The sequence below is a fragment of the Epinephelus moara genome, chromosome 21 (assembly GCF_006386435.1).
Source record: "Epinephelus moara isolate mb chromosome 21, YSFRI_EMoa_1.0, whole genome shotgun sequence".
Classification (NCBI taxonomy): Eukaryota; Metazoa; Chordata; class Actinopteri; order Perciformes; family Serranidae; genus Epinephelus; species Epinephelus moara.
In genome coordinates, this window is record NC_065526.1 from 35,204,320 (window position 1) to 35,228,603 (window position 24,284).

General features: G+C 40.8%; 2 protein-coding genes across 2 annotated transcripts in view; one reads left to right on the forward strand and one right to left on the reverse strand.

The window, feature by feature from the left end:
• tpra (translocated promoter region a, nuclear basket protein) overlaps positions 1 to 11,156 on the forward strand; it is a 41,390-nt gene extending 30,234 nt beyond the window's left edge. Inside the window, exons 44-55 of the mRNA XM_050074929.1 lie at positions 836 to 910; positions 2,986 to 3,243; positions 3,334 to 3,529; positions 3,637 to 3,839; positions 4,856 to 4,927; positions 5,098 to 5,189; positions 6,986 to 7,098; positions 7,194 to 7,292; positions 7,375 to 7,516; positions 8,503 to 8,600; positions 9,664 to 9,774; positions 10,734 to 11,156. Coding sequence (XP_049930886.1) covers positions 836 to 910; positions 2,986 to 3,243; positions 3,334 to 3,529; positions 3,637 to 3,839; positions 4,856 to 4,927; positions 5,098 to 5,189; positions 6,986 to 7,098; positions 7,194 to 7,292; positions 7,375 to 7,516; positions 8,503 to 8,600; positions 9,664 to 9,774; positions 10,734 to 10,789 — 1,515 coding nt within the window. The 3' untranslated portion in view covers positions 10,790 to 11,156. The remainder of the gene's footprint in view (positions 1 to 835; positions 911 to 2,985; positions 3,244 to 3,333; positions 3,530 to 3,636; positions 3,840 to 4,855; positions 4,928 to 5,097; positions 5,190 to 6,985; positions 7,099 to 7,193; positions 7,293 to 7,374; positions 7,517 to 8,502; positions 8,601 to 9,663; positions 9,775 to 10,733) is intronic.
• Positions 11,157 to 11,684: 528 nt separating this feature from the next.
• On the reverse strand, positions 11,685 to 19,490 carry prg4a (proteoglycan 4a). The gene is made up of 13 exons (XM_050032367.1): positions 19,397 to 19,490; positions 18,818 to 18,934; positions 17,945 to 18,058; positions 17,747 to 17,806; positions 16,896 to 16,958; positions 16,142 to 16,357; positions 15,580 to 15,702; positions 14,758 to 14,844; positions 14,394 to 14,533; positions 13,308 to 13,467; positions 12,566 to 12,655; positions 12,102 to 12,227; positions 11,685 to 11,875 (listed from the first exon to the last, which is right to left on the reverse strand). The coding sequence occupies exons 1-13, from the start codon at positions 19,488 to 19,490 to the stop codon at positions 11,685 to 11,687; spliced, it is 1,581 nt and encodes a 526-aa protein (XP_049888324.1).
• Positions 19,491 to 24,284: the final 4,794 nt, after the last annotated feature.

Genomic DNA, 24,284 nt, shown 5'->3' on the forward strand with positions numbered 1-24,284 from the left:
GGGAATTGGCGATGCCTGCACTTGAGAATCTGGACATCAGTACTGACGAGACTGCTGCTCTTCAGAGACCGATCACCCTGAGCGTGCACACGTGAGCGCGGAGCACAGAGAAGCAGTCAGAGCTACAGGCTACAGTCAGGCTAAAAACAGAGTTCATATGACGTTTTTCCAAACAACTTTTTATGTCGGGGCTGCAGCACACTTGGGTCACTAGTACTACGGATGAGCAGTATGGAGATACTTTGTGGATTCAATTTTGTGTTCTTGGACATTAGTCTGGGGCGCCGTCTGCCATTAGATGTGCCAGCCGCTGCCCCCGCCGATCTCCGCAAGGGATGTGAGGACTCAAAAACTTCACCAGGGCCTCCGTTGGCATATAGGTGAGTAGATAATGGCTGAATTTTCATTTTTGGGTGCACTATCCCTTTAATGCTTGATATTTTCTAAACATGATACAAGACTGATTTTCTAATTGAGTTAATGTGGCTATTAGTTTTGAGGTCTGAGTCCATGTTTCTGCCTTGTTTTGAGGTCTTTAATGTTGGAGAACACTGACTTTAACTCGCTCTTTTAATCTTAATGTATCACAGTGAATATATGAGCATAAACACCACAACTGCACAGCAGTGGTCAGTTTTGAGACAAGGTGAAATAGAAGTTACAGGATGAAACTCCAGGTCTAGCAGTAAAGCTTCAAAAGATTATCACTGAAGAAGCTGCTGTACCAACTTCTGTTTTTTCAGTTATCACTGTTTTTTCATGTGTGTGTTTTTCAGTTCTTTTTTATTAATAAATGAACTGTGCAGTTACAGCTGTGTCATTTGATGTGTTTCAGATGGAAGGTGATGAGGACATTGAAGGAGAGCTGAGGGACGAGGGTGAACGACAGGATTCACCAGATGACAGTCAGGTCAGTCACCAGTGAAAGCAATAGCACAGCATTGATGAAAGAGAACTTACTGTAAATCAGTTTAGGTTTTGACCAGAATGCACCCTTGAAAGACAGAGGAGATTTTTGCATTAATGCTGCTACTATTCATGAAGGGTCCATCTACTGTACTTCAGTGGCCACAGAGGATACTGCTGTGTAATGTGTTTTAAATGAACAGCACTCATGTCTTTTATTCCTTTTTCAAATGACAAATTACATTTAAGTTGATATCCACCTTTTTTTCATCCATAAACTCTTGTTATTGTGGAAATGGTATTTAGCCTTTCAGAGAACACTCAAGGTCCCAACTGATTACTCAAAAAATAATAGTCTGCAACAATTTTGCTAATCCACTGAACACTAAAAAAGTCTTTGGGTCCAGCTTCTTAATGGCAAGAGAAGCTGAGATAAGATGGCGGAGTATCAACCACAATTATTATCTGTATACAGAAAGTCACATGACTCTGTTGGATTTTTTTTCTTTTCTTCTAAACATTTTTTTTTTCTTCATTTCTTTACAAATGTAAGTGGGGAAAATTCATTCTGTCTTTCCCATTATCTTTTGTATATTTTTTATTTAAACCAAACAGGGTCTTTTGACAATCTTTGTTTTGTATCCACCTTGTTGTCACATTTGGAAAGTTTGTATGACCTCTGGCCTGTAACCTTCATATGAGCTATTACTATAAAGGTAGTATTTTTTTTTACATACTTTCTTTTATATTTTTTATATGAGTGTATATTGGATATCAATTTTTATTGATTTTATTCTGTTTTTATTTTTGAGCCTTTTGAACGCATTCACAGCCCCTCCACATTTATTCACCCCATCTTTCCTTACTTTTCCTATAAATACCAATTATGCAAGAAGCTAGTAAAATAAGTAGAATAAACCCATTCATCTTTTTTGCACTCTCCGGCTGACACTGCTTAAAATACACATTTTTAAGCCTAAGGTGCTATATGTTTATCACCTGATGTCCACCTTCAATTGCACTTGCAAAATAGATCTGCACTAAGGCTCTGTTTCTCTGCCCAAACCCAGTTTGGCCTGCCCCTACTCACCGGGTTCAGGTCGGGCCAGGCAGTAATTTCTCATCTTTCCCTGTGCTTGAATAAGGTCAGGTTTTCACCAAATTACCTGTTTTTGTCGTTGACAGAGAAAAGGTGGGTGACTGCGACTGAGAGAGGGAATGTGACAGAACAACAGAGCAATATAGGAGAACTGGGGGATAGAGAGAGAAAGAAAACGCATGTTAGAGAGGGATGGAAAACGAGATAGAGAGACAGAGGGCAGCTGCAAGGTGACTTGGTTGGCAGTGTTTGCTTCTGCCTCTCCAGCAGTGGGAGAGATGTGCATAAGATGCAGAGTAGTGATCATCATCTGAGCACTGCATCACCATAGACTAGACACATGGCAGGGTGCAGCCCTCTCTGTCAAACCTGTGCACGGGACAACAGGGTATTGAAATGTGGAAGAGAAGTAGAAGAAGTCAAATATAATTTATTTTTAAAAGTAGGGGTTTTAATCAAGCTCAGGCCCATGACTGCTGTCATTGACCATGCTCTGGTCAGGCATGGGCAGAAACTGTGCAGGTCCATGTAGGGTCAGACCTGATGTTTTTGGGCCTCATCAGAGCTCTAATGTGCACACCATTAATAAATCATAATCATAATGTTAGGCGCAGTGGTCGATGACTGTCAGCCATTGGCAGTGGCCCAGCCCTAGTGGATATCTTCCAAAATTAGTCTTTTTAGTGCAAAGTTTCCTATGTTTATATGAACACCTGACAGAAATGAAGTGAAAGTGCGAAGCTACCCTTAAGTCTGTAATGAAAATGGTTATTAGTTGCAGCCCTAGATGACACAGAGACAGACTTGAGTCAATGTAGTTGTCGATAACGGTATTTTAAGCTTGCACAGTAAGTTAATGGCTCACTACTACCAGGGAAATGATTGTGTTTGTTTGAGATTGGATTGTAAAAATGATAGTCCTGAAGACCACCTGTAGTTGTTTGAAATTCTTAATAATGGATTCATGTTTTCGGCTGCAGGAGCTTCCAGAGGATTGTTTCCCCGTTTTAGCCGAAGATGATGAGGACATCGAGGAAGAAGGCGTGTCCCAGTCCGTCCCCTCTGATCAGATGTCCTCTCAGGGCTCCGCTCTTATTCGGGACGTCATTGTGATAGACACGGACAGCGATAGCCTTGAGAGCAAAGAGGGGGGTGAGAAGCAGGAGGATGAAGGTGAAGAAGAAGAAGAAGAAGATGAGGAGGAGGAGGAGGAGGAGGAAGAGGAAGAAGAAGAGGGGGTGATGCTCTGTTTATTAACATGTCAAAAATGTTTTCAGCTTTGATTTATTGTCTGCAGTAAATAACCTAGCTTTCTGTATTTATCTCAGTATAAGGAGGAAGAGGAGGAGGATGAAGATGATGATGCTGGTGACACTGGGATGAGAGGAGATGAGGAGAGTAATGAAGAGAGCAGGGAGGCAGGAGAAGAAGGGCAGGATGAGCCATCAGAGGCCACCAGCGCTGAAGAGAACGTGTGTGGAGCCTCTTCAGATTTGCAGCGTCCGTCTGAGCCGTCACACAGCAGTGAGCACCTTCTCTACTCTCTCACACTCTCACCTTCTCTACTTTCTCATTCATTTCATCCTTCCCCATTTTCAAGTCATCTAATGTGAGTCATTCATCTCTTTCAGATGAAGGCAGCAGCAGCGCCACATCAGAGTCTGACCCCCCCAGAGACCCTGTCCACTTCCCCCCAACCTCCTCTTCCTCTGCACCCTCGCCCTCCTCCTCCATTACACCTCGCCTGCCCCACCCACGTAGGCCCCCACACCCACTCCCACCGCGGCTCTACATCCAACCTCCAGCTCCAGAGCTGGGACCCCCACACACACAGGTACACACTAGTGTTCATTTTGTCAGCTATTTTTATGTTGTCTTAGTCCTGTGTCAAATGTCCTGGTTAGTTTTTAATAATGTTTAGTCAACCTCGTCTTGTCTTGTTTTTGTTAAGTTTTAGTCGACTAAAGCCACTTTTACACTTAATCTTCACGGCGTGAATTTTACACCGTTATGCCACCTCACCATGCTTTATAAAAGGTGCAATCGCAGAATGGAGGGAGTTGTCTCACCTTTAAGGCAGCATCAGAGGTAGTAACACTGCCGAAATATTCGTCTGTATAATGTGGATAGCCAGGAGGGTGAGTGTGACGTTTTGACAATGTGTTACGCATGCGACCCACCGTGAAAGATTTAAATAGTATCTGTTAGCAGTTAGCAGCTAACTCAAAGAAGAACAGTGATCGAAAATGTCTGCTAATTGGGAAAACAATGAGGTCCAGGATCTCTTTACCCTCCGAGTAGAGGACGAGATCAGCCACCATATAACAAGGACGGGCAAATGATTGTTATTGCCATGTTATTGTCATGTATTATTATTTACAACACGCTGCTGACACATATGTCAGATAAAACAGATGTTGACCAATTTTACCTATGGGGACATTATTTACAGTTAAAAAAAGGAAACGAATTGCAATAAATTGCAATATATGTTATGCCAAGACATTTAAAATCACAATAATATTGTATCGTGATAACATCCTATCGTTGGGCCTCTGGTGATTCCTACCCCTATTACATGGGCAGTTACCTGTTCATAGAGATTTAAAATAACGGTCGTTGACAAACACACTGTAGTTAGTCAGACATCCAAATAGTTGACTTTTAGTCCATTCATCAGGGACAATTTGGATGGTGAAGGATGATGCATTAACTTTTACATTTTTGCCATTAAGATGTTTTTAAAATGTTCTTAAAGAGTTTCTTCTAGATCACTGCCTTGAAAACTTCCTGGAATATAAGTTCTTGAATAAATTGCTCTGACAGTGATGACCTGTGTTTGTTAATCAGAGACAGTCCTCTCAGCTGCGCAGACCATCGGTAGGACGAGGACCTCAACTAACCCCTGGAATAGGCAGTATGGTAAGAGATAGTGTGTGTGTTAATGTTAAAGAGTTGGATCACATTTTACTTTATATGTTTGAGTTAATGGTGTTAAACATTTCCTGTATGTATTACTAGTCTAAAGAAGGTTCGCTGTGTGTACAAAGCGTGTGAAGTAGATCTGTAGTGAGTGTGTTCGTGTGTTGCAGCAACATTTCTTTGATGACGACGACAGAATGGTTCCCAGTACTCCCACTCTAGTGGTCCCACACCGCACTGATGGCTTTGCTGAGGCTATACAGTAAGATCTACACACACACACACACACACACAAAGACTACAGTGTAAAAATACACATCTCTGAAAAATTAAGTGTTCATTTAATTCCTAGAATATCCATGAATAAATAGGTGTGCTTGATTCTGTGTGAATGTGACAAACAACGGGAATTTTCCAATGGTTAAGTCGTGTCAGTCACGGTCAGGTACTAGAGTGCGGCACGGGCCGCATATTTCTGTCCGAATCCGACCGAGCCCAAGAGAAAAGTACCCGAACCCATCCGAACCCGACAGTCATTCTGTTTTGTTATGTCCGAAACCGAACTGAGCCCGACATTATTTAATGACTAAAGCACTGAGTTTGTGTCACACAGTTGTTATGGTTACAGGCTATTTAACCCGGTTACACCTTGTAAATGACCGTAAAAAGGTATTGATTTGTGCTATTCTGTTAGTAGATTGTTTAAACACACACACACACACACACACACACACACACACACACACACACACACACACACATTACGCAGTGTCATCAGCAGTTAAAAATATAATAGCCGTTCTCACTCGTGCAGCTGAGTGTGTGGGAGCCTGGCGGAGGTTTGCGAGCTTGGCTAGAGGGTGTTGAAGTGTGCGCATCCCAGTTCTGTGCTCTGGTCCGTCAGGAGAACCACGAACTGATCGAACTGCTGCAGAACTACTGGCGCTGCCGCAGACAGATGACCCAGTCACACACGCAGCTACATACACAGTCCTCTGACTGCAAGAGCACTCAGAATCGTCTCTGGAGCTTCAGAGATGAACAGCAGAAACAGCCAATGTGTGTGTGTGTGTGTGTTCTGTTCAGGTGTTGTCACGTAAATAACAGTCCCCAAGCAATAAACGAGACAGACAATAGGATTTTATTTATTTTTACACTACATTTTCACTGAAAGCTGACCGAATCCGACCCGAGCCCGAATACAACTTATACATTTTTGACTGAACCCGGCCCAACCCCTCGGGTACCGTCGGGACCCGTCGGGCTCGAATCGGGTAGCCACACTCTATTCTGTACTACATGTCAGAAATTAGTTAGTTATCTCCTTGGGGAAACTCAGTATGCATTGGAGTTGATTTAATACCTATACCAGTATTGGAAATGTCCCCCATCCTGCCTGAAATGCTAGATCATAAATCGATGAGTACGCAAGTCTATGCACCAATCCGATAATGTGTAAGTTATTTATACACTTTAAAACCCCAGAGGCTGTCAATGTTGTATACAACATTAAAGTACTGTATTAACTGTTATAGAATATCTCCTTAGCACTGCAGTCCAGAAACTTACTTTTAATGGCCCCTGCTTCGTCATCGTTGTAGTTTTTTAACGAGCGCTCTGGTGCGACGATATCCCTTTCAGAGGCTTTATAATCCAGCATGGAAGAGCCTTTTTAATGCCTCCATGCTGGCAATAGCTATGGCCAGAGACATTTTGTTTTCAGGTTGTCCATCTGTCCGTCTGTCCCATTCTTGTGAACAGGATATCTCAATAACGCCTAGGGGGAATTTCTTAGAATTTGGCCCAAACGTCCATTGGACATGAACAGATTTATTTTTTTGATTAAAAACAGCTCAATAATGAGCCCTCGATGTCAATCAGGCTAACAAGGGTGGAAAGCAAACAGTTTATCTCTTTAGAAAAGAAACTTGAACTGAAAAAATAAAATATTAAACTTAGTTATGGAGAGTATGTTGATAATCTTGGAAGAATGCTTCATGAAAACCTCAGTGGGGACTGTGACTCACCTGTTGCCTCCGTGTCTACCTTTGATCTCAGCTCTCCTCAGGTAGCAGGTCTGTCCACCAGGTTCAGGTTTGGACCACCAGAAGACCTGCTGCCTCAGACATCAGCCTCACATTCTGACCTGGGACAGCTGGCCTCTCAAGGAGGTATCACACATGCGCACACACGCAATGACACCTGAACTAATCTGAAACATTTCATCCATTTTTTTAACCCTTAATCCTGTGTACTGTGTGCGTAGGTCTGGGGATGTATGAGTCTCCACTGTTCCTGGCCGCTCATGATGAAGATGGAGGAGGAAGGAGTGTCCCCACCACACCTTTACAAGTGGCTGCACCAGGTGAGACACTCTACATTATGACAGTGCAACATGTCTCAGTTTTAACTCCAAATGCTACATTGTGACTCTTTGTCTCCATCAGTGACGGTCTTCACAGAGTCTCTCCCCTCAGACAGCGGTGACAACATGGCATCCCAGTCGGTTCCTATGGTAACTGCCTCCACCGGGATGGCTTCTTCTGCAGATGATGGAGATGAAGTGTTCATGGAGCAGGAAGGAGAGGGGTGAGTCAGGCCTGAGGTGTTAGACTGACACTGGAAAACTTGCATCAGTCTGCGCTGCAGAAGGCGACGTAATCTGTAGGTTTGATGTCAGCAGAGAAGCAGAAATGTGACAAAGAGGTTTGAGGTTTGAGTGATTTGTCTTGGTTATGAAAGCAAATGACTAAGGCCCTGTCAACACACATTCAGATATTTCTGAAAACGGATATTTTGCCTCTTCATTTAAAACAATAAATTTCTGACTGCACAACCTTTGCTTTACAAAATATGTCCATTCACACTAAAACCCAAAAACTACTCCCAATGCTCACCAGTGTTAGCAGTCCTAAGCAGTCTCTCCTCACTGCAGAGGTCGTAGCGTGAACTGGCTATGTTAATTTACTCAAAATACCTACTGGAGATCTCCTCACTGTTGATTCCCATTCAATTTAAGGACCAGGAGCTCACTCCAAGATACAAGTGATGTCCTGTTTTCATTCCACTCCTCATCAGCAACAATCTCATTCTTGAAATTGTTCCACCATCTGCTGGTTGAGATTGGGCCTTGTCCAAAACTGTTGTTTCTGGTGGAGTTTAAACTGCAGATGCTGAGGTGGAGCAGTAACACCACAGACACCTCAGTTTGTCCTGTAAGTGGTGCAGCAGTAGAGTTTAAGTGTAAAGTTGTCATAAGACCAAGCAGTGCTAGCAAAATGTAAACAAGGTGGTAGTCAGCCATTGTTGTTTTCTGTTGGCACATGCTCATTACACAAAGTAACAATGGAAATACACAATGCAACGTTTTCAGAAGTCTCTGTTTTAGTGACTTAAAACTCTGCGTGTAGACAAGAAGCTAAAGCGTTGAGGAAATTCTCCGTTTTCAAAAATATCCGTGGACATTTGTATATTTGTGTTGAAGGATTGTGTACTATTTGACTGTAATCAGAATATTCCAAACATTACTTTAAGGGCGGAGTATTTGTTTTTGAGTACAGTATTTGTGTTTTCAGTCCTGGTATTGAATCCTCATTGGAGAGCCAAACAGACATGGAGTCAGCAGGACAGCAGAGTGATGATGCATCACTACCATCTACCAGCCAGGACCCTGGTAATTCCTTCTGTTTACTAGCAGTTTAATTTTCTATAGGAACCCTCAGCCAATGCTGTGAACAAAACTTAAGCGTCTATAGTCACAGGACTGTGGTGCCTTTTTCTCATTCTTACATGTTAGCTTCCACTTCAACACAACCTTTTACTTGTTTTAGTTGTCATGGACTGGAAGTCTGGAATGAAAAAGAGCTGCTACTAATGATTATTTTTCATTTATATGATGGTTATTTTCTTGATTGATTAATTTCCTGAAAAAAGTGTCAGATAATAGTAAAAAAAGTATGGTTATGATTGATATATTTAAATTGTCTTACCTGACCAACAGTTAAACACACAAAAATGTTCAGTTTGGCATCACATAACATCAAGAAAAGTATAGAATTATTTTATTTTTTTTATAAGTGAAGCCATTACATTTTTGGCTTGAAATTAACTGAAGTGATCTAAATAGTTGCTTATTTAATATTTTCAGCTTTTAACTTTTAGTTTTTACAGCAGCAGGTCACTCATCATTATCATACAACCAACAAAATGAGATTGAAACTTGCTGCATAGATTCATTACAGTCCTCTTCATTCAGTGTAATCTTCTATAAATGACTACATCTTTGTAGGAGATAATTATCTGTATAACCTTCCTCTCTTCAAACTCTTACCTGAGAAGTTTGGCTTGTTTGTTGCCAATCCTCACCAGTCACTTATATCCTACATTATTGCCTCAAGCCCTTCAGCTGTGAAAAGGTTTTTCTGAAAAAATGTTCTATATTGATCTAGGTTCTCTTTATGCACATGAAATGTAACTGAAGGCAACCACCTGCATTGGTTGTTGCTATGGCACTGTTTTCAGGATTTAGGATAACAACAACATAAAATTCTACATATGAATTGTTTATTCCATCCATAGGTCAAAACACTGAAACCACAACTGGACTGTTCTTTGTATTTGTGTTCACAGATGTCAGTGTGTTGATGTGTATAGCATGTCCTAATGAAACAAGCTTGTGTTTTGTCACTGCAAGTCTAAAATGCACTCTCACTACTCATCTCTGGTTTTCTTCATAGACACCAGCAGTGCTGCTCAGCGGCGCACAGTGACTGGTCTGATGAGCAGCCTGTCAGGCAGAGGAAACAGAGGAGGGAGGGGCGAGGCCAGGACGTTACTCAGCCGCAGAGGTAAGAAACTAAAACAGTGCTGGATCACTGAACTTTCAGTGTGTTAGGGAAAATTATGCAGGGTTAGTCGAGGGAAACTGCATCATCTGGCAGATTTTCACTGATTCTCAGGCTGTTGCCTTAACTACGGATACGACCTCCTCATTTTTGTATGCCTGCAACTACCATGGATAGAAAAAGTATAGAAGCAGATCAGGAGAAAGAACCTGCCCCTCTCACTGCCATTGCATTGCCCATTCATCTCCTAAAATTACTTCGGAAACATATTCTTTGCGCTGTTTGGTTGTAATACAAGATTTTGTGAACAGGAAGTGGGCACCATACTGTTTCCTGTTTTGTAAAAACAGGCTGAAAAAACTGAACTCAACCTGTAAAACTAGGCAGTGCTGATCAAATATGGACCAAGATTCGGATACTGCGTTGCCTATTTCTCACCTCAAATGTTTGCAGAAACATATTTTACCTTACTGTTTAGTCGTGAGCTTGTGATTGCTAGCCAGCTCCTCAATTCACATTAGGTCACCCACCAGATGGAGCATTTATTGGTCCTGTGCAGCACAGTGCATCCTGGTGTAGTTGTAGGTTTTCTACCTCTTGAGAAAAAGCAAATGCCACAGCCCTTTTCCTCTGTTTCTCTGGTCATGTAGTACCAATTTCAAAAGTATTTGCATCTCTACTGCATAAACAGCCTAGTTTTATGAACAGACCATCTTTCCAGCCGTGAAATATCTCTTAAAAATCCACTTGATAATCACTGTTGTTGTACAAACAGAATAAACTCCAGTCACTCAAAGGGTTATGATGAAGCTGTTTATTGAAATGCAGTAAGCAGAGAGCAGCATACACATGGTTACAGATCCTGTGGGGATAATATCATGAACAACAATACTGTAGGATCAAATGAAACACTTTGATCATTAATTCTAAACTGCTTTCTCCCCACATTTGTCTGTTTTTAGGTACTTTCTCTCGAGGAGGAAGGGGCGGAGCCATGGGTAGAGGGGGCATCGCCTAATGACTACGTCACTAGTAGCAACTCAGCTGTCTCATCCAATGAGAAAATGAAAAGATGATGCTTTTTTCCTTTGTTTTGTTTGTTTTTGTTGAATTTTGAGACATTCAGTATTCACAATAAAGTCCAATCAAAATCAATAATCACACTATGACACAGAGATATGACAGCTTTGTATGTGTGCGACTCTTACTCTGAGATATGTAAGGTCAGATTGTTTGTGAAATCCAGTGAGTTTTAGTTGTTGTAATTTTAGTTTCACATGTATTCATGAGAGCATTGCCATTTTGTTAGTATCCTCAGTTTGCTCTGTCCTTGGCCTGTTAATACACTTGTTTTAATAATAAAGTTGAATAAGGAGTAGCAGCGATATGTGTTGTTTTTTTTGTTTTTTTCTTAACAGTTGGCTAGTCCATGGGGTCAGTTTTATATTGAATTATTTTTCTTAATTATTTTGTTTTTTGTTTTTTTTTGCTATTTATTGACTAAAACAATAACTTTTTAACATAAAGATAATCATTAATTACAGCCCTAAACACAATAATGGATGACACTTTTTATACTTGAACAAAGTAACAGGTTATTCTGAAAATTCCTCCAAGTGAGTTAGTTCCACCTACTACACAACCATAGGAAATGCAACTTTTCAAAAAGCATTTACTCTGGTAGAACTGAGCTCTTATGTGTCTTTAGCAGTTGAAAGTTGCATGGTTTGATAGCAAGAGAGGGGCCCTAAAACTTTGGCAACATTGCATGAAAAATGTACTTCTATAAATTGAAAATCATGATATGAATGTATCAGAAGAAATAGTACGTTGTCACGTTTTATTCACTAGAACTTGCTGTGCTGTTGCAGAAATGACCAGAACATGGCCTCTGTCACCTTATCAGGATGTCCCTAGGGACAGCGCAGCCAGACTCTGATGGAGTTGGCTGGAAGGGGAGGGTTAGCATTTTGAGCAGCCGTGTTGGCAGAGTTGGTAGCCATGACAGCAGGGCTGAGGATGGGCATGGGTGCGAGGACTGCCAAGGGGTCAGGTTTGGCCAGTGCTGGCAGGTCACCTAAAATCTGGATGCTGAAGAAGAGAGCTGTGGAGAAGACAGAAGAGTTAATGATTTCAGCTCAGATAAACTTTACCAGAGTAATCACACCTCATACACAAATCAGCATCTGGTGGAGTGGTATGCCTGTGAGACTTATTGAAACACTGACCTGCATTAAAACACAAGAAATACAGTCTATATGTGGTTCACAGTCGTCATGGTAAACTACTACTTTTTTCTGTCTAATGAGAATAACCAGGATGGTTCTTACGTCCGGAGAAGATGTAGTGCTCATATGGGTCACTCCTCAGAGGGCTGGGCATGGACAGAGCTGAGGTGACGGGTGTGGGGAATCCCTTCAGAGACAGTTTGATGTTGATCTCTCCACTTAGTAGAACTTATGGGTTTGAGAAATAAAAACAAGCATTTTAAGTACATTTAAGAAGTGCATGCCTACTTAGTTAATTGATAAATGAACCCCCAAAAAAGGTCTCATGTTGTGAAAAGTCAGATTTCCATTTCTTTTTAAAAAATAAAGCAGGTATAAGTGTTGTATAAATACCAAGATATCAAAATACTCAGTCCACAGAGAAATGCACACAGTTCGTATTCAGAAACTGTGCCTTTAAACTAGCCGTCTACAACAAAATCTGCTGTATTTTCATTTGACCAGTTCCCTGGGGTTTGAAGGAACAGTCTAACATTTTGGGGAAAATGCTTCAGTGGGCTACTGACCAGCCTGCCGTCTGTTCAAGGAGCTCCTTGGTTTAATGCTGCAGGAGGGAGTGCTGCCTGGTGGGAAGGTGAACGTCTGCATGATGTCTCCTGTGGGACAAACACAGACAGCTACTGTCAGTCATGTCCATAAACTCAAACAGCATTAAAAAGACACACTGTATGTCCATCTATGTGCAAGTTTTTTCTGTTCATTTATATATCTTGAAAGAGATGACAGAGCTCCTTGCTTTACATCCATACAGCTACACAAGTACTGAGAGCTGCCCAATACAACAAACAACCACTTTGTTTTGAGCAAGAAAGTTCCGTTTGGACCTTGGTATCACTGTGTGTGTGACAAAGTAATCTCAACCTAAAAGTCCACTCACTAGCTTTTTCAGACCTCCCAACTGCATTTCACTGTCTTCATCAGAGAATATAAGGTGTCAAAAAAATAACAGCGCCTACCCCACCAAACTGCACTCAGCGTCATTTACTAATGACGACTGTGAGCTGGAGTTAAATGCCACAAAATGCAAGTTTAGTGGACCTTGAGTTGAGATTATATTTCTCACACAACCACACTGCTCTGGTGCCCAGTTGATAGTTATAAATTTAGTGCCTTGATTGTTAGCTGTTGTGTGGAACTAGCTGCTCTTGGGATTCAGCATCTTGTACTTTAGGTGAATTCCTCCCAGCCCTAGACCGTGCCTCTGTCCCTCTGTTTATCAGTTTAGTTGTGTCTTTCTGTATTCCTCACCAGGCTTAAAGAAGTATACAGTCTCTGGTCTACTTGTGGTTGCTGGTACTGCCAGTGCAGCGCTGATGCTTCCTGTCAGACCTGGGAACTCAGCGGCCAGAGGTTTGGGGTAGCCCGGCTCCATCACCATGTTCCCATCTAGACGCCAGTACTGGTCTCCCTAGATCAGTGGATGAAGAGGACAGATGGTGAAAAAGAGGGTAACTGCTCACTGACTTCCATCATCACAGAGGGAGCTTATTTGAGAAAGTATGTGAAAGTTTGTGAGATGCACAAACCCAATGTCCAGAAAAGTGCAACACATGAAGAAGTCAGTAACTTCATAGTCACACAAATTGGAAAGATTTAATATCAAAATCAAATTTGGCTAATGGCCCATTTTTTCAATTCCTATTGTAGACTTGAGCATATAATCAAAGTACAAAAAAAAAACAAGCTGTTATTATTTTTTTGTGTGTGTTGGAGTCATATATAAATAACATCAACAAATTAGTTTTTCATTTTCCAATTAGGGATTCCCAGCTGAATATGAACAGAACAAATGATACACAGATTATGTATGAAACCTAAACCTAATGAAACTGCTCCCACTGAAAACTGATAAGGCTGACAGCCTGATAATGGACTTCTGAACCTACTAGTAGGTGTAGCAGGCCCCTTCTAACCCATATCTATAAGGCTGATAGCCACTGATAACAGGGTGCCCACCCAAAATACTATCTGTCCAGAATGATGTCCAACAGATTTACCTGATAGCTGTGCTATAATAACTGCAAATTTAAAGCAACATATTTGCTTACAAAATGATCTGAACATGTCGCATTTCCATTTTTTGGAAAGAAACTATGGGATTTTTTTTTTTCAGATTTAAACTCTCCAACAACTGGACTATTCTAGATTGGACTCTTCTATTTGGTGTCACTGTGATGGGAATAGGAGCAATACTTAAACTCTAGTATCAGAAATTTTTGTTGTATTATTCTAGTCTTCTTAACAGTGGTGGCACTGGTGGTGTCAGTAGTTATAGTAAGAGTCATAGCAGTACTGACACAGTGGTTGTATATTGGGATATAGTGATATTTGTACCTTGATGATGTAGGTGTGTCCGTGGCAGTTGCAGCGTGTGAAGACAGTATCGATGGGAGACGGGACACCCAGAGTGTCTGTGATGCTCTGTGGACGACCAACTAAGTGACTGACAGGGTCCACTGCCCAGAACAGCTCACCTGAAACACACATATAAGTGATACAGCTCACACAGGACACTCTGAGACTTCACAGAATCACATTATCTGTTTATTACACATCACACTCAAATCATAAAGAATATATAAACACATTATTGACTTTATATGCTTAAATATGTGTTTCTTCCCAATATTGTGTTTGCAGGATATCATTTTATACTGGAGTCATTACACACACTAGAAACAGCATCTGGATGACTGACCTTTAAATATCAGTATGGTCCCATTGCTGAGAGCTGTCAGTCCATTAATGGGAGAATCACTGCATAGGTTGACATCAGCAAGGAGTCCTACACACACACACACACACACACACACACACACACACACACACAATTTATCAGACACACTAAAAACCCATTATTATGTCTGCAATTTATTGGCCCAGTTAGTCAATTTTGATTTTTTCATGTATTTGAATTTTCAGTATTTTTAGTATTATTAGTCAAACAAAAAAAGTCATTCTGATACAGCAACATGTTCTTACTCCCAACTCATTACATGTCATCAGTTGTGTGGTGGACTTTTGACGTCTACATATTACACGCTAAGTATTCTGGGTGCGTCTGTTGTTAACGTCCTGGGATGCTGTGTCAATTTACACCTGTTAAAATGCATTGTGTCTTTCAAAATTCACCTCCCTTTTCACAGGAAATGTACAGGTTTTGCTTGTTAGATGCATACAGTCAGCACAGGAAAAACACCTTGTATTTACTTGTTCCTTGTGCAACAAATGCATGTGGTTAGGTTCAGAAAAAAAACATCATGGTTTGGCTCAACATCCATACGCTGACATCATCTGGTGGCGTTATACACTGGTGCTGTCAGTGTCTGATGCAGAAAGCACCGACCAAGCGGTGGTATTTGACGACTTTAGACACCGAATGTGTCAAGAGAAGATCATTCTGATCTGTTCAAAAATATATGTAATAAAAAAATTTGTAATATTTCTAATATCATGTATGTAAAGATAAAAGTGACTGAATTTGGTCAAAATGCAACACACACGCACACACTTGTCCTACCTGTCCCTGGTCTCTCAGATCCTCCTTCCACCACAGGGAGACCCAAGGCCTGGGCTATATCCTGCAGGGTGCTGGGTCTGGGCCTGGAGCCAGCTGGGCCACTGAGAGCTGCTGCTGGAACTACTGCGAACAAAAATAGTTATTAAAGTGTGTGGTCAAATGCAGTAAATACTATTATTAATTTAATTTTACTTATTTGGGTTACAATGAGTGCTTTATAACAAATCAAGAGGCGGATACACCCTGGACACATCGCCAGACTATCACAGGGCTGACACACACAAAAAAACAACCATTCACACCTACGAGCATTCAGAGTCACCAGTTAACCTAATGTCCTTATGGTCTCACATGTCTTTGGACTGTGGGAGGAAGCCAAACAACCCCCACACCAACTGGGAATATGCATACTCCACACAGAAGGGCCCCAGTTTGAACCTGGAACCCTTTTGTTGTGAGGCAACCGTGCTAATCACCGCACCACATCACTGTGCCGACCAAAAATGTAATTTAAGTTAAATCAGATTTAACAAATGATGTATTAAATCTCTGTCAAACTAACCTTGACTTGGCCCAGATGGAGCCACTCCTTCAGGCGACAGCAGCAGGTGGACATTGCCATTAACAGCTCCATCACCAGCACTGACAAGAGCACTGCCGTCCAGGGATGGAGCACTGTAGCGGGGCAGAGAGGAGCCAGGTGCTGGTGAAGCTCGAACTTCACTATGAGTGGAGGGGATGGACACCGGCAGTCGACCAACAGGGATGTTACCCACACCTACAGGAGAAAAAAGAACCAGGAAGGTTTTCATGTTTTACATGTACATGTAAACATAGTTATGAACATTATATATAATTTTGCAGATAGAGGCCCCTAAATCAGTGCCTCAACAACATGGTCAGATTAACCTGTTAGAGAGCCCTGAGGCAAAAATGTGCTATTATGTTATTGGTTAATGATGTTTGATGAGAGGATCAATACCACTCACACGTCTGTACAACAGCCAAGCCTGGTTTTATCCAACAGTAGCAAAATTCACTGGCACATAACCCCTTGTAAAACCACAATGTGCTGTTTTTACATCCTCCCTTATTCCAAAATTGTCAAATACCGCCACTTGGTAACTGATTTCAGTGTCAGACACAGACCAAAAAAGGCATCCTTTAGAACAAAATAGATATAATAATATAATTATATGTGCTGTTTGGCATATATACAGTAGTTGTGTTTGGACTGAGCCCATAGCTGTTTCCCATTGTTAAGATTTGTTCTCACTCTGAATAAAACACAAATTCAACATGAAAACAACATCTACCTGTGTACCATTCCTCACTCTCACTGTTGGATTTTTTCCAGCTCCTCCCTAGCTTCCGTTTTCCTGAGGAGGAGAAAATAATGGGGGGAAATTGTGAGGACACACCTGTTATCCAACAGCAGTTGGTTCATCAGGAACATAAAATGGCAGCTACTCAGTATTGCAACACGTTTCAAGCTTGGCTGAGGAGTGTGAATTTTAGAGTTATATAACTTAACTTTTAACTTAACTTTATATACTTTATTAATTCCCCTGAGGGGAAATTTTTTCACTCTCGCTGTCAATTGCACACAAGTCCAAAAGACACACACATGCACAAACAGGACCTATACATGCACAAGGTGGAGAGATGTCAGGGTGGGGCTGCCCCGAGCGGTTGGGGGTTTGGTGCTTTGGTCAGGGGCACCTAGGCAGTGCCCAGGAGATGAACTGGCACCTCTCCAGCCACCAGTCCACGCTCCATATTTGGTCCGGACGGGGACTCGAAAAGGCGACCCTCCGGTTCCCAACCCAAGTCCCTATTGACTGAGCTACTGCTGCCCCATATATTGTCTACCCAAGTCTTTTGTGTTGGCTCATTAAAGCTCATTAAATACATTTTCAAAAAATATTCTTTCAACTCAAATTCATTTTCCATTTTCCATCTTCTGTCTCACAGCTTCTGTATTTTTACAATATTTATGAGCTATAAATGGCAGGTTTAAGTACCAATATAAGGATTTGATTGGTTACTGTATTCAAAGAACAATAATGAATCTGGTAAATGATAGCAAATCCAGCATAAAAGCTACATTGGCAGAGAAAGCGAAGCTCTTTTACTCATTAGTTAGATGTTACTGCTGCATGCTAACCTGAAGCTGCAGCCCTCAGAGGCTGGAAAGTCCTGGTGTGTGAAACTGACACACTGGCATCTGTGGACAGAGAGACAAACTTTTTTAAGCGTCATTATGTCTTTAAACTTTTTTATAATTGTGTATGCGTTGCTAGGTCACAGCGGGGCACTGTGTGTATGTGTTGTAGCTGTGGTTGTTGTGGTTGTTGGCCATTACCGCAGTGTAGCTGGTAGTCAGGACAACAGGTGTTGTACTTGATGCACTGTGGATCACACTCACACAGCAGACCGCGCCTAAATGCTTCACCACAGCGACCCTGACAGGACTGAGCTGAGAACAGACAGATCAGCACAGCAGAGTGCATGTTTCAACATAGTCCTAAACTGAAATTTAGCAAACAGTTGCCCATTTACACATCCAGGAGACAAACAGCAACGTAAGCATTCATCTGGAGTCTGGTTTTAGCTACCTGACAAATTCCCATCCAATTCACTCTCTTTGTTCTCCTCTAAATCCTAAGAAACTATCTGGAGTTTACACCTATTAGGTGAACCACAGTCTAGTTACTAACTTTGTCTGTCTGCCATTTAATGCTGAGCAGGGATACTGTACACTGAGTTTATTACAGCTTGTTTGCTACAAAAAATAGCTGCCTGATTCTGCTAGAAACTGAGAGCAGTGAAACATACATTAAATGTGCTGTAATAGCAAAACAATGAGCCAAGGATTTCGAGGTTATTAGAAACCAAAGAGACTTCACAGCTCAATAGAAATCAATACATCAAGCTAAAGATGCTAAGAGCTTCATAGAAACCCAAACAACAAGTTAAAGAGGCTCAGTAGTTCTATAAAAAACAATAAATGAGCTAAGCAACAATTTATTGGATGTTATAAAATAAATATTTGTGCATCTTTAAGATGAAAGCATATAGCATATGCTGCAGTATTTAATCACCATAAACCAAGTCTCTCATTGCCTGCATTTCTTTTCCTTGACCTGTTATACTTATCTGTCCTTTCCTTCTATCCTTCAGATTAGCACAGATGAATTGATAAAAATGTAATGTCTTGATTTATTGAGTGTCTTACCAGCGGTGCAAGTAGCGTGGAAGTCTGGGCAGCACTCATTGTGTTGCAGGCAGCCGAAGTCACAGGTACACTGCTGGCCTCTGGTGAAAGCCTCGCCACAACGGCCCACACAGCTTCCTGGAGAGAGGCGACGTGTGTGTGTGTGTGTGTGTGTGTGTGTGTGTGTGTGTTTGTGTGTGTGTGTGTGATTTCAGTCACACTTTAATTTTAATTTGTAAAGCACTGTAATCCTATATGGCATCATTACTTTGGTATCATCAAATGGACTGTAAGACATCCCAAGGCACTATAGACCGAGTATTAAACATTATTATTGGACATTTTGAGGCATAGCAGGTGTGTTACTACAAGAGGTTTTTTTTTTTTTTTTTTTTACATTATAAGGTATTACATGTGCATTATGAGAAATTTCAAGATATCAAAATGTGATTGCAAGTTGCTATAGGTGCAGTGTACACATGACAAGGTATTTTGCACACTAGATGATATGATAGCTTCATTAGTAGACATTTTATACTACAGCAGGTGCACTACCAGATCATAATCATAAGAAGGTTAGATAAATATGTCAGAGCTTACCTGGTCCAGCAGCAGCAACAGCAGTGTAGGTCACAGCAAGGCCAAGACAAAGAAGCCACAGTGCCATTTTCATCACCATCCTCATCATCATCATCTCTGCCCAAGACTCTGTCTTAACTGAATCTGAACCAAACAACAACAGCGATATAGAAATGGAGCGTAAGAGAGACACTGGCACAGTAATAGAAAGAAATTGAGAGAGTCAGTGTGTCACCTCTCCCTGTCTTCTTTCAGCCTCTCAGTTTGTTGGTCTTATATATGAGACAAAGGCACTGAGACAGGACACTTTTAATTAGCATCACACACAACCACACACTCATACTACACCCACAGACTAATTAAAAACTGCCAAGAAGTATTTAAACTTCCTACACTGGCAATAAATGAACTCCTACACACAGAAACCCGCTTCCAGACCAGAGATGGAAAGTAACTAATTATAAATTACCTCAGGTACTTTTTACTGTTTGTTTTTGGTTGCACAAGAAAAAGACTGTCTTTTACTTCTTTCTTAATAGTTGCATTTTTTTAAATTCTACATTTTTTTTAAGTAAATAATTTCTTTGCCAACTATTTTTTTAAGTTAATCAACTGTAATCAGTGTTTTTCTCCTTTCCCACATGTGATATTACTCCTACCTGTTGCCCTTTGGGCACATTTTCTCTGCGAGCCAGCTTGAGGAATGAGGTGCTTGTGCCAGCCAAAGCTGATGTCATGTGGTTAAGACAATTATTTAGTGATTTTATATTGTTCAGCTCAGTCCATAGGTCATAAAAAGTGTCTACAAGTGGGTGACTTTCACAAGGAGAGGATGAGGGGAAAGAGCCAAAGAAAGGTAATGAATGAGAAGGGTCAGTCTGCTGGGGCATTTATATCTATGGAGATGCTTTCCCTACTTCTTACCCCGCTTCTTCCGGTGCCAAATCCATTTTCAAATTTGGCTTGGCCCTCAAATTGATCTCATCTACACACCTGTTAAGTTTTGTGACTCTTTCTTGTACAGTTGGGGCAACTGACAGACAGACCAAAAGTAATATAAACACATGGCAAAGTACTCAAAACCACCTTCATGGTAGTTCCCGCTACAGTAGGTGCCACCAGTAACCACATTTTGCCACGATGACACACACACGCACACACACACTGACTCACCACCTGTTTTCTCATGACTGAGGCATGGAACTTCAGCCATGTAAAAACAAGTGGTCAATTTTTTTATATCTTAGCCCTTTCTATGACAACTGAGCAAAATCCACCCACTGACGAATGACTGCAAATCTGCTGAGAATATTGTCAATCTACTGATCAGTCTATGGCAGTGGTTCCCAACCAGGGGGTCGCAGTCCAAAAGTGGGTCGCAAGTCCATTCTAAATAGACTGCAAGTAACTCGCAAACGTGTCATGTTTGTAAAAAGAACACTTTATTTTAAAATTCAGTCAATATCTGGCACAGAGCTTTCATTCTGAAGTGCTGTTTCCTGATACCCTGGAAATCCAGAGTTCTCGCTAGAGCACAATTTGAATTTGCTCAGCGAGTCACTCTGGCAATCAGTAATGATGTTCATTACCCATGCCCTTGGAGCCGAGCTGCACCAATCACATCGGTGTATCTGATATAGGCGGGCCAGAGGCGAGCTAAACAGATGACGACAGCGCTGCGACGACGAAGTCCGGAATCAGTCAGTAAAAATTGCAAGATGGCTACGGATGAACACCATTTGTTTGAAACGGCTTTGGCCGTTACAATGAACGAGTTAGACTTGGCTTTTTCTCTAAAAGAGGAACAGAAGACGTCGCTCGAATCTTTCCTTTGCAAGAAGGACGTTTTTGCTGTTTTGCCGACCGGATACGGCAAGAGTCTAATCTACCAGTTAGCTCTGCTGGTAGCACTCTGGATACGTCACCCCGTGTATTGTTCTGATTGGTCGTAGTATTATCCAGTTGCGTGCAGTGATATTTTCAAATGCATGCTTGGTGCCGCCCCTCGAGTTGGGCCATTTGCATTACTCATGGCCAGACTCTAAATCTTTCTAGATTTGGGTCTGGATTTTCAGGCTAGTTTCCTGCTGTAGAGTGAGTAAATAACTGACAGCTACTTAACAGAGACAGCAAACTAGCTCAACGACATGGCCAAATGCAAGTATGATGCTGCATGGACCTTTAACCAAAGGAGAGTCTGGACCATGTGGCTGGACCATTTGAGAACCACTGGATGATATTCTATGATATACAATAACAGTAAATTCTGGTATACCAATTCCCACAAGTCCATAATCAGGATTCTTTGAAACATCCGTATATATTGTCAGAAATCTAAAGAATTGTCTATGAACATGGTCTTACAATATTCTGAATTCTATCTGTTACAGATTAGTTTATCTTTCTTCTAGAAGCTGTAAGTTAGCATATGGCTCTGGGACAATTCATGGTGCTGGTGGTGGTGCATAAAGCAGCAAATGGACTATAATTTAACTCTTCCAAACCCATCTTTTATACAATCTCCCCTATATTCCATTCAAAATTTCTTTCATTAACCTTAGCATACTCCCAACATTCTCTTAAAGCCTCAGTGGTGAGTTGTTCCTTTCCACATCCTTTTAATAATTTTTCTGGTCTAACGTGTCATCACCAGCTTCTACTAATAGATCATTTACTGGAGTTGTTCTCATAGCCCCTAAACATAGTCTTAATGCTCTGGTTTAAACCCTGTCTAGTCTTTGTAAAATTGTCTTACATGCTTTTCCATATACAGCCATAATCTATAGTGGATCTTATTAGTGCCTGATATATATCTAAAAGTGATAGTCAGCCCCTCAGTCATAACCGCAGAAATTCCTCATGAGGTTTGAAGTTTTCTTACATTTGGTTTCTGTGTTTTATATGAGAATTCCATGTATTCTTTTCATCATATCATAATTATAAATATTTGAGACCTGGCAGTCTCTAACGGTTGTCTGTATAGAGGTAAATTGCAGTTAAATGGTGTTTTCTTTTGTGAAACAGCAAATAACATTATTTAGGTAGTGAAATCTTGGAACCCAAATTATATGACAATGTTTAAAGCAGTCTGAACATTTTGAACAACATGACTACATTTCTTCCTCTTTTCCAGCTTGCCCCATCTTTTGCACATATGATGCACTATTTTCTCTGTTTACATCCCTAAATACACCATTTATCATTATATGGAAAAGGATAGTGTGAATAACACTTCTTTGTGGAATTCCAGTTTGTATTTCAAACTCTTTAGATATACCTGATCCCACTTAACCCTGAAAGTATGAACTGATAAAAAAAAAATCTAAATACCAGATTGATTCATTTTAATTAGTGTCCCCTCCTTTCGCATCGAATTTTATGTCTTTTTTAATATTTAAATAAACAAGTGCCATTACTTCTTCTTCTTCTTCTTCTTCTTCTTCTTCTTCTTAACTCATATGAAGAGTTCTTTTTCAACATCATTACTCATCTTCACTAAGGCATCTATTGAGGATCTACCCTTGAGGAATAGAATTTGACATGGACTTGGTGATCTTTTCTGCCCTAAAAATAAAACGCTGCTTTTTCACACTTCACACTTTTTTGATCTTTTACATTCATTTTTATAACCTGGATGAAAATGAACTAAACTTGTTTCAATGATAATGGTGCTTGTTAATATGTACTAATTAGAGCAGACAAAAATTGAAAATTGACTGCAACATGATGTATTTGAACCATGCATGTAGAGCAAAAGCAGTCTCATCACATTAACCACTCAGCCAGCTCATCTTTGGTGTGTTGTCTTTAAGGTCGTAACTGAGGGTGGTACGCATATGGTGAGGCAGAACCTCACCCTCTCTCAGTGGCCATCTTTACAGTTTTCTACTAGTCAGTCTTTTGCCTTGTCTTGGGTGTGTTGTCTTTAAAGGTGAGTACAGAGTGCGGTACCATGAAAAGCAAAAAAAAAAAGTCAGCAGTTACTTGTAAATGTTAACAGTTCCTTAAATGGTGGAGTGCTTGCTTAGCATACAAGAGGTAGCAGGATCTGCTCTTTGGTTGAGCAAGTTGATGCAATACCAGCCTATGAACGATCAGAGAGCATCTTGTGAGAATGGCTATCTTTCCTATCCTATTTTCTTTGGTTTCCTATGGAGACCCACAAAGTTTAACAAAGACTGCCCCCCCCCCAAAGCAGTTTTGGTTAGAGTTTCAACTTGATAGTTTATCATATTTTATGTGATGAATAAATATTACCAATCTTGTTTCTCTGGGGGTGATGCCCCACAAGGTGATTTAATATAAATTAAATCATATCTTATAATAAAAATGAATAATTCAATTCAAATTATCATATGATATTTCTTATAGCCATTTTAATACACTTATCCACACATTCTCACCAGCCTCAACCACTCGGCAACAGTCTGACCACTGAGCTGGGTCTCTCTTCAGACTGTCCACCACAGGGGTGAACTTAGAGTTGTGTTGGGTTACCTAAACTGAAAGATGTTAATCACATAAAAAATATATTTTAATAAAGACAGAAGTTTAAATTAAAGTATTTTAAAAGTAGCAAAAGTCTCTTTGACGTCTGTTACAAATCAGCTTGTTGACACTCTTACAGGGCATCTGCTAGAGACATAATACAATGTGAATGAGTCACTGCAGCAGACCGAACACATCAACACACCCACTCTGTTCCCATTCACCTGTTGGTCTGAATGACTACACACATGTGCGCCGCCTGTTTTTTTAATGCTTAATTTCTAACAGTCAATTATGTGTGATGGCAGCCCTCTAATGAGCCCTCGGGAAGAGGTGTGGTTACAGTGAGGTATTGTGATTGGTCAGACGGTCAGATTAAAGCAGCTCATTAAACTTTATTAGCACCCCACATTGTGACCAT